General features: G+C 40.0%; 1 protein-coding gene across 1 annotated transcript; it reads left to right on the top strand.

The window, feature by feature from the left end:
• Positions 1-11152, top strand: LOC116034955 (dopamine beta-hydroxylase (dopamine beta-monooxygenase)). The gene is made up of 12 exons (XM_031277773.2): positions 1-807; positions 2146-2292; positions 3344-3601; positions 4041-4217; positions 4814-4916; positions 5497-5663; positions 5814-5957; positions 7073-7111; positions 8406-8465; positions 8701-8828; positions 9190-9349; positions 10623-11152. The coding sequence occupies exons 1-12, from the start codon at positions 439-441 to the stop codon at positions 10734-10736; spliced, it is 1866 nt and encodes a 621-aa protein (XP_031133633.1). The 5' UTR covers positions 1-438; the 3' UTR covers positions 10737-11152.
• Positions 11153-11170: the final 18 nt, after the last annotated feature.

Below are 11170 nucleotides of genomic sequence, written 5' to 3'. Positions count from 1 at the left end.
GATGAGACAGAGAGAGACAGAGCAGTTGTGCAAAAGGAAAGAGACAAGACCCACAAGGGCTTGGTAAACAGAGAAATCTAAAGACTGGAAAGTTAGTAAAACTCAAAAGAAAGCCAAACCTTTCAGAAAATGAGGGCCTAAGAGGATAGAAAACATGGGAAGAAAAGAATAAACATCCTCACCGGACCACTGCGAGGGAGATATTGAGTCTACTGTGGCCAGAAAGGAGAGCAGAGCTGCTGACAAGGCAAACAAAACCAGTGAGTGTTTGAGTTTGAAGAGTTAGAGCTCTGACAGAACTACAGCATTGTAACTACAGCATTAGAGAAAAACTTTCTGGATTGAACTCCACATCAACTCTGGCAGAAGAGACTGAGAAAATAATCCTGAGAGAATTTGCCAGCACACTAACGCTAATTGAGAACAGTCATTTAGGCTATGAGGATCTGCAATAAGAACCTTCGCCTTCAGGACGTCACCATCATGTACTTCACTGCCCTGGCTGCTCTAATGGTGATCTTGGTGGCTTCATATCAGGCGCCCACCAACGCTATTGAATTGTCCAGCCTTAAATCAAACCCCTCCCGCCCTCTCCCACCTCTCCCCATGCCCTTTCGTGTGCCCCTTGACCCACGCGGGAATCTCCAACTGGCCTGGAACATCAGCTACGCTGACCAGGAGGTTTACATGGAGCTGAGGGTCACAGAGCTCAAACACGGCGTGGTCCTGGGGATGTCTGACCAAGGGGAGCTGACCAACGCTGACCTGGTGGTGTTGTGGGACTCTGGAGCTAATAGCTATTTTGGGGTAAGCAGGAATGTGTGTATTATCTGTCTTTCAAATGATTGAATTTAAATAGATTTGGGGAGTTAAATCTATAAAAAGTCAGAATGACACAAGGTTAGCCTCTAAAAAGGTGTAGATATCAAGCAGGTTTCTACACAAGGTGTAAAATCAAATTTTACACCTTTCTTCTTCTTTCTTCTCATTGTTTTCTCTATGTTCACTTGTCAGATTCATAAATGCACAGGGATTACATAAAAGTCCTCAAGGCATGGAGGTTTCCCTCATCTGTCTGTGGTCCCCGTGGCGTGAGATTAGTGTTTTTGTACATTTTACTTATCAAAATTAATGTGCTAATTAAGATGTGTTAAATGCCTACTTTTTATTTTGCCACATACAAGCCTCTTTAACAGATCCAATATTTTTTGCCCTGAAATTTCCTGATAAATGTTATAATAAAAACAATTTTCTTTCAAATTGTTGCATTTTGTCCACAGTTTGTCTACAGTTTTATGGAGGAAATATTTATTCATAATTCAAATTGAAAGTCCAAAGAGAAAACGAAGCAAGATCAAATTAAAAATAGTATTATTATACTACGCTACTAGGAAAAATCATGCCATAATTAAATGTGAAATGTAAAAGCTTAAATGGAAATACTTAAATTAAAATCTCAAATCAAATAGAAAAAAATAAATAATTTTATTTTAGCCTTTCCCCTTTATAATTTTCCATTTTCAATTTGACATTTTATCTTTTGAATTTTACATTTGACATTGACATTTTAAGATTCACCTTTATCATTTTGATTTAACATTAAGCTTTTCAAAATTGTTGGCTTCAGAATCTTTTGCAGTTTGTGTGCAACGGTTATATAAGAGGGACAGAGAGGGAGATAGCAAAACAGAGATCTTAAGTGCTATTCTGGACAGATATGAATGTGAGAAACAACAGAAGCAGATAAACTGAGCTGTTGCAAAGCTTCCTGGTATTGAAGTGGAATCTTATACAACGGGTTGTGAAGGTTTCACTGTAGGTTTGTGTTAATTTTCTAATTATAATTAGAAAAAATGTAATTGCCCTTTATATTATACTCTCCTACCCGGTTTGCATGGACACATAGCTCCCCTGAAATTTCTTCAGTAATGGGTGAATCCAGCTCTGCTACGCCCAACTACCAACAACCTCCATTCCTATTTTAAAACAAAAATTAGCTGTTTCCCTTAGTTGTTATTTAAAACCTCAGTTACCCATATCTACTTAAAATCATGGCTATATGTGATTTGCTAATATCAATGTGCTCTTAAATATTTAATTGTGTCTCTTCGGTTTCTATTGGATTTGTTGTGTCTTGTTCTTCAGGATGCGTGGAGCGACAGCGAGGGTCACGTTTCATTGGACAGCCAACAAGACTACGAGTTGTTGGAAGCCAAACACAAACCTGACGGATTCTACCTACTCTTCAAGAGACCGTTCAGTACCTGTGATCCCAGAGACTACCTCATAGAGGTGTGTGTAACTTTATTTCCACAGTCAGTGTGTCTGTGTACATGTCAGGGAAGCTGTAGGTCTAGTGTGCACTTATTAGAGAAATTAAGTTTGGCCTCTGTTTCTCCTTTATATCCATAATCTTGAGTTTGCAAATTCTTGTCCCTCAAGAATCAATAGCAACAATCATTTCTAACTACTAAAGGAGGGTTGACACCGTTGGTATGACTGTGACTTGCTCTGCTTTTCTTGTGTCACATTCTTTATGAGCTGAGTAAACTGCCAACCAACCTTACTGGCTTCCTTATAATACTACTGCAGTGTTCTGTTGTCAGGAGTCTCCCATTGTTCTACTGTTTATCTTTCTGCTGTCTTTTTTATGTGTGCCCTGTTAAGCACTAAACTGCACTAATCTGTATGAAAAGTACTATACAAATGTTTGACTAATGCTGGATCTTCTCCTGTACATTTATGTCACCCCTCCATTCTACCTGAGCACATGTAAAAGGCAAGCGCACTTGTTGCTTTATATGTTGCAAATAGCCTCGAGCCAAAATAATGTGTCAATACTGAACTTGACAGGAACAGGTGGTGAGAAGATAGCATGTCAGGAAGGCAGGAAAGATGGCGTTTAAGTGTGTAACCTGACACGGTGTATTTGCACTGTATGTGTTAGTTTATGAATGTGTGTGTGGGAGGGTGTGTGTGTCTTCAGTTTGTGATATTTTCAATGCTGTCTGAAGTGCATATAAAAAAAGCAATGAGACTGATTATCATGGAGAGCTCATGGTTTCAAGTGTGGACATAAAATCCTCAGACAGTTGGACGTTTCAGCACAATTTCCACTGTAACATTCATTATGATTATGGTTTCCATGGTGCCGCATCAAACCTCTAAGTTGCAGACACAAAACCAAACCTCATCACCATGACAACATAATGAAAAGTTGCCTTCATAGGGCATTTCACCTAAATAATAATCCTAAGGGACTGTTAAATTGAAAAACATCCATGCTGTCTGTGTTCTGCTTTGTAACCATCAAACTTTATTAATTCATTTTGTGATTGGTAAGGAGGGAACTGTGCACATCATCTATGGATTTTTGGATAAACCACTTGCCTCGCTGGAGCAGCTGAACCTGTCCCAGATCCACACGGGAGTACAGAGAGTGCTGATGCTGCGCCCCGACACGCCGTCACCCAACCTGCCTCCAGATGTGCAGACGCTGGATGTCGTGGCTCCAAATGTCATCATCCCAAATCAAGAGACCACCTACTGGTGCTTCATACAGAAGCTGCCTGAAAACATGCCCAAGAACCACATTGTTATGGTAAAAATGCCTCTGAAAATAGAAACGCTTAACATAGAGTTTTACACACAGTAGAGATGGATAGGGAGATTGTGCACAGGCAGCTATTATTATTGCTCCTTGTTTACCAGATGGGCCTAACGAAACAAGAGAGGCATTGTCATGGTTAAAAAGAACAAAAAAAAAAACACATCAACATCAACACCTCACATTCTTATTCCTTTCTCACAGAAATATGAACAGGTTGAGTATAAAAAGTATTATGACATACGGAAGCTATTGTTGCATAGAATTTATGTTTGCATATATAATGTTTGTATATTTAATTTATATGTGATAGAACTTCAGAGATGTTTTTTTCTGACACCTTTTTAAGGTAAATGTATTGCCAAAACTTTTATCAGTCAAAACACATAAAACTGTTGTTTCTTTTTTCCATCTCCCTCTCTGTTCCTGTCAGTATGAGAAAGTGGTAACTCCAGGTAACGAGGCCATTGTGCATCACATAGAAGTGTTCGAATGTTCTCCGGATGTCAGCGACGTTCCAGACTATAGCGGCTCTTGTGATGACAAGATGAAGCCGGGCAAGCTCAACTTTTGTCGCCATGTGCTTGCTGCGTGGGCTATGGGTGCTGAGGTATGATGGGAATCAGACACCCACACACATCCTCTTACTTCTGTCCTTATAGGCACCTTCCACTGACTATATTCATCCCCAATTCCCAAGACTAAAAGAAAACAGTGCTGCAAACATATCCTCACCACTTACCTGCATATAACTTTTCTGATGCAAATAAATCCAAGTCCTAACTCTAAAACTGCCGCTTGAAGCAGAACATTTCACTTGTATGTGTGTGAGGATTCAATATAGTATGTGAGCGTATACATTTTCAGTAGTGTATATGAAAGCATTTCAGTAGTGTGTGTGTGAGGTAATTGTGAATAATGTCCCTGATAGCCCCTCATAGTCTTCCTTCAGTCCTCTTTAATACAATGCCTGAATATACCAAATATAACAACCCACAAGTTATTGGGTAAGATGTAAAATGTTCAGGAATACAATACAGGAATAAAAAAATAGACCTGTATTTTGACTTTTGCACATAACGAACAAAAAAATATTTGAATCAACAGCTCTAAATCATCTGGACTCTGTGTAGAAGAGTCTTTGCTATGACTTAAAAGCGGCTGCGCATAAATGAGAGGAATAATAAATCGTCTTGTGTTTTCCAGGCTTTTTACTATCCTTCTGATGCAGGACTGCCTATGGGTGGACCAGGTTCCTCGAGGTTCCTTCGTCTTGAGGTCCATTACCACAACCCTCTCCTTGTATCTGGTACATACAGTACCCGTGCATATGCTGTAACACATGCACTTTTTTGGCTCTTTTTTACACACACACACACACACACACACACACACACACACACACACACACACAGAGCAGGATTCTCTGTTTCTCTCCATTGAGTGCTGGACTTATCTTCAACAGAGCGATTAATTTAACATTTTCCAGATAGATATACCTTTTGATCTCGCCTGTACAAGTCGCCACAGACTTTACTTTGCTTATCCTGATCTGACCTTACAATACGCATACATCCTACAAAACTATCTTCGAATTCTCTACATTTCTTATTTGCTTAAGAGTTGTTTTCTTTTACAATCTTATCTCTTTCTTCAAACCTTTCCTGCAGTTTAACAGAGATAGAGTGAAGGCTTTGCATCAACTTGACACCAATAATCAAGCCAGAATAAAAGCAACACTGGTGTGATCTCGTGCTGAATTATTTGCAATATATGCCTTAGTAAGAGGGCTAACAAAGCAAAATAATTCTGGTTGGTATTTAATATGATCTACTAGTAATGTGACTGCATGTTACATATTGTAATATTCCATGATATTCTTTATGCAGGCCGTCCTGACTCATCAGGGATACGGTTGCATTACACCCCAAGTTTGAGGCGGTACGATGCAGGGATCATGGAGCTGGGCCTCGTTTACACTCCTATCATGGCTATCCCGCCCAAGCAACACACCTTCTACCTCAGTGGATATTGCACCTCCAAGTGTACCCAGACTGTATGTATTAAAAATAAAGAAAAAATGCTGGGCAGATATTCCAGCTGGCATGCCACATATAATTAAGTTATAATCCCTATAGCACAGACGTCTCGGTTGGAGCTTGACCCTAAAAAGTATGTTTCTCTGTCTGTCTGTTTGTCTATCTAGGCTTTGCCTCCAGGAGGAATCTATATATTTGCGTCTCAGCTGCACACCCACCTGGCAGGGCGTGGGGTGAGGACAGTTTTGGTGAGAGGAGGCAAAGAGCTGGAGGTGGTACAGGAAGACCAGCACTTCAGTACACACTACCAGGTGAGCAACATAAGGGCTCAGTTTACCCAGAGGAACTCAGTGCAGAGTTCCACCTTTGTGCATCTTGTATTGGTCTTGTATTAGATTGGATAAAAGTGAGTTTTATTTACATCACACTGAGCCGTGTGCCACTGGGACAAAGAGTATGTGAAAATTACAAGCAAATGCTTGATGGTCCATTGTGTACTTGTTGCAGATGAGGAGTTTCAAATTATTTGTGTTTAAGTGAAAATATTGGGCATGTTATATTAAAAAAAAATTGGGCGAAGGCAGTGGGATTGATTGTTTGTTTGGTCTCTATATTTCTCTTATCGTCAAGAAATTCTTTAAAAACTGTCCACAAATGTATAGTTGTATTCTCCAAGTAATTCCCTTAAACAGCAGGGCACTGTAGTTTGTAGCAAAGTTACTTAAACAGCAGTAAATAGTGTATTTGTTGGGGACTATTTTCAGCATGGATGAATACACAAGTGGCGCTCTAGTGTATATCTCAAAACAAACTAGAACTGCAAGCAGCTGGACAATGGAGGTGTATGGCACAGAGGAATGAGCATCTCAAGCTTTGTCTCCAAACACATATACTTACTTAACACTGACATAGCTAACCAATCACTGATTACCTGAGCTCTTGTGAAACTTTCTATGATCTATGATAAGCAGTTACAGAGAAGTCATGAAATAAATTCAGGCTTCATAAGGTAAAGTACAGTATTGTGGCAAGCTGCGTGGAATGATTCACTCTACACACACTCGCTGCACAGAGGCCATCCAACATCTGCTAGACTGCCTGATAAAATCTCCAGCTGCTGTTGATGTCAAACTAATCTGAGTGTACCTGTGTGGCGGGGTTGTTTCAAACCCTGCAAATAAAAAATATTTTAGCGGTAACAAGGAATTCTATTATGATTTTTGAAAATCTTAAAAAGCACTTCTCTGTCCACTAATGTACTAAGATCATTTTCAGTGAAACCATTATTCATCATTCATAATCACATTACAGATTACAGTCATATTATTAGGTTTTTTAAGGTTTTTAAAAACAGGAATCCAAAAATTAATGTCAGGTGGACTTTCTCTTTAATATGCTGTATTTGTTTTTGTCTTCTTTCTTAAAGACGATCCGAGTTCTAAGGAAAATGGTAAATGTTTTACCCGTGAGTATAAATTTGATCTCTACGCCTGCATTTGACAAAGATAGTGACTATTATATGTTTTAGTTTTCAACTGTGCAGATCAGACAACAATGGGAATTTTACTATGCTGCAAACTCTGCCAATTTCTACTAAATGGTAGTTCCCCAGATGTTTTTTTCTCCCATTGCATTTAATGTAGTAAATTAGAATAGCTCGCTGCTGCTTAAAGCAGCTACGAGGAACTTTCAGTTTGTGTTGATTCTAGCGGCCCCTTGGGACAAAAGTGGTAGTGTTTTAACCACCTGCTGTCGTAAAGATCTTTTCTAGCTGTCACGAGCCAAAGCATTAGCAAGAGATTGTTGTAGCAACCAAAGTATAATAAATACTAGAACTGCAAGCAGTTATGAACAGGGTCCAAGCCCCCCCCCCCCAACACAAGTCGCTGCAAGTCGTTTATATAGCGCATTTCATGAAACCCAACAACGCTTTTTACAAGTACAGGGAGACAAAAAGATAATAGTAGGCTAACACAAACACAGACTGAAAAGAAATCAAAACTGGGCGCTAAATGGAAGGGGGGCGTAATTTCATGTAGGCTACTGACATACAACCACGTCTTGCATGGTAAAGTTATTTTATGAATGAAGTAGACATATTATATACCTGTCTAGGAGGAAGAGGGTCCTTTCAGGGTCGGTTTTTAATCCTTTACAATCCTGTAATTGTTTGCATCTGTTGCATGTTGACTCAGGTTTTCGCCCTGTTGTCTGTCACTTTCCCTTATAGCTTTTAGTTGTTCTTCGTTTAATTTCCTTTTTTTCTGTGATGGTCCAGTCCCAGTATCAGCCATAACTACAACAGATAACTTCTAAAATACTATAATAGAAATCTCCTTTTACCTGGCTGGATACAATAAGAGGCTTTTCCGGTGTTACGCCGAAATCTATGACCCAGAATGTGTGACTGTAGTCAGTCTACCTGCCGTAAATCATTTTGTGACTTTGCAGGAAGAATAAACCCGGGCAAAGGCATAAATAAAAACTATATGAAAATAGCGGAGTTTTTCACTGTTAAGTCTTGTAACCCGCATCGGCCGCGGGTTCGACTCAGACCTGCGGCCCTTTGCTGCATGTCATTCCCCCCCTCTCTCTCCTCTTTCATGTCTTCATCTGTCCTGTGAAAATAAAGGCCTAAAAATGCCCAAAAATAATGATCTAACGTTACGTTACGTTCAGTAACCTTGAATAATCTTCAGTGCTCTTTGTTGAACATAAAATATGGTGAACTGCTGGTGTGTTTATGCTTGATCCTGCAGGGTGATGTCCTCATAACAAAGTGTACTTATAACACAGAAGATAGGAGCAAGCCTACAGTGGTGAGCCGCACACTATTTTTATATTGCTAAAGTTCACCTTGAGCACTGTTAACAGCAACGGAATAAATATCTTGAGTAATGCCTGCTCTAATCTCTCTCCTCCCTCCATCTTCCTCCTTCATATTCCCTTCATTCTCGTAATCCTTCCGTCTCTCCCCCTCTAATACCTACATCTGTTCTTTGTACTATATATCTACACCTTCCTCCATCTCCATCCAAATCTCTCTGTCCTCAGGGAGGCTTTGGCATCATGGAAGAAATGTGTGTTAACTACGTTCACTACTACCCTCGAACTAAGCTGGAGCTCTGCAAGAGCCACGTTGACCCAGGATACCTGCAGAAATACTTTAACTTTATTAACAGGTAGCACATGCACAAACCATCTCTCTCTCCCTCAAAGCATTTGCTTGTTCCCTTTGTCCTTTATTCTTTTTCATTTTGCATTTTCCTCTCCATCTTCCTGGTGTGACTAAGCAATTTTTGCTTTCAGCATTCACCCCTTCCCCTCTTTGTCCTTCGCTCCCGGGATCCAGTTGTTTATACTTCTTTTAATCTGAAAGACCAGATGCTTTGTCCTTTAAAGTGAAACTGTGTTCTCCCAACGCCAATTCTAACTGCCTTTTTTTTCAATCTCTCCCTCCTTTCTCAATCTCACTCTGCCTCCCTTTTATCGACTTTCCTTCAACCTCTCTCTCTCCGTCCCTCCATCCTGACCTCCTTTCAGGTTCCACGGAAATGACCAGTGTGTGTGTGGTGAGGTGGGTGTGACGGAGCAGTATTCTCAACTACAGTGGGATGCATTCACCACAGAAGTGCTGGACTCCCTTTATAATACAGCCCCCATCTCCATGCACTGCAACCAGTCGAATGCACGCCTCTTTCCTGTAAGCCCCCAATCTCTCTCTCTCTCACACACACACACACACACACACACAATAATCGACTGCCAAGCAACCAAATACATCAGTTCAAAGGCAGACATCAGTTGGACAGAACAGACAGATCAGCTGGATGGACAGCTTGTTAACTTGTAACACACACACACACACACAGAGGATCAGAGCGAATAAATCAATTACAGTTCAAAAATGTGTAAAGGCCTTGATCAAGGTTTTTTATCAGAAAAAAAACTTCCTCCTTGATGTATAACATCACTTGTGCAAGTGCAAACCAGGCAACAAATTCCAGTAGTGTTTGGGTAAAAACATCAAGAGCACAGGTAACATAAAGTAAGCTAATCTAGGTTTGGAAACCAGCATATAAATTAAAACATCAGGATGAGGCTCATGAAAGGAAACATACTGCTAGATCTCTCCATACACAGATGCTGTCAACCAAATTCATTTTCATTCATTTATTTCATTAACTTCAACTACAAAACTGGCATGTGTTCCATTAATGGTGCCACCACTGGAAGGCAGTTGAAAGACTTCGGCTACAACTGCTTTCAAGATGTTTTGGGTGAAGCCATCAATGCGTGTGTGTTGATAATCCATATAGAGGGCAGAAGAAAAGTTAGCAAGGAATGAGGGGTGCACCAACTATATGCAAAAAAATTTAGTTTTATTAACAACAGCCACAGCCCTCCCTCTCAACCTCTCCCAACTGCAACCCACCATCTGCTCAGGCAAACAGGGCGAGCATTCAAATAATACACAACAGAACACAAAGCAATAATTGCTAACATTTCAATTGAGCTAGACACACACAAGCACACCAACTTCCACAATTTTACCCTTCCTGCCATCAAATCAATCACCCACTGCTTAGAGGACCTAATGATGCACACCTGTTTTCACCTTCACTGAATGAGAAGATGATCAGCTTCAACCTCACAAGCAGGAAGAAATTGACAAATTACTGTAAGTGGCAAAACACTGACCTGAAATTAATTAAAAAAAAAAAAACAGTGCTTATGTTGGGGAACTGGACCTTGTGAAAAGATTGGGAAGCAGCCTTTTCATAGTCCTAAAGCTATGTGCCATAAAAAATACACTCAAGACCACAAAGAGACAGCCTAGAGTTCATTTTTTGATGACAGGTTGGATATATTGTGCAGTTACCTCATAAAACCTGCAGTCTAAATATCAAGGATACTACCAGTTCTTTTGCCAAACAACCCATCTTGTCACCAACATAATAAATCTGTTTCTACAGGGAGAGTGGGACAAACAGCTTGTACCGATGGTTACTTCCATCCTTGAAAAACCTCGCTACCCATGTGAGGGAGGAGCACTTCCCACCAGCCGCCCCCTTACACCCCCGATCTGAGCCAGGGTGCATCACAGCATGCTAAGCCCGACGAGAGGGGACCTAACCTGGGGAAAGTTAAAGAAGCTCCTGTTACTTTGCAGAATTTACCCTGGTTTCATCTGTTTGGGGATAGATGATATCCTCAGGGTTTCCTGAGCCCCACTGAAATGATATGCCTACAGTATATTCAGTTTCTGTGTTATTATTGTTACACACAAATTAATGATAATCCTATTCATATTTATTCTTTTAAAGCACTGGACATTAAAAGTGGGATTGAAATCTAACAGAAAAGTGTGACAAACTAATTGGTGCTGGGGACAAAAATGTTAACTACTTTAAAAGTACATTATTATAAATTTACTACTATAAATAAAATAAATAACTTTAATTTTCATTCATTTTTATACTTTGACATTGTAATTTCCACTCTCTTTCGCTACATGCCCGTG

Source organism: Sander lucioperca, chromosome 1, assembly GCF_008315115.2.
Source record: "Sander lucioperca isolate FBNREF2018 chromosome 1, SLUC_FBN_1.2, whole genome shotgun sequence".
Classification (NCBI taxonomy): domain Eukaryota; kingdom Metazoa; phylum Chordata; class Actinopteri; order Perciformes; family Percidae; genus Sander; species Sander lucioperca.
The sequence above is the reverse complement of the archived record's forward strand: the minus strand, read 5'-3'. Positions and strand labels throughout refer to the sequence as shown.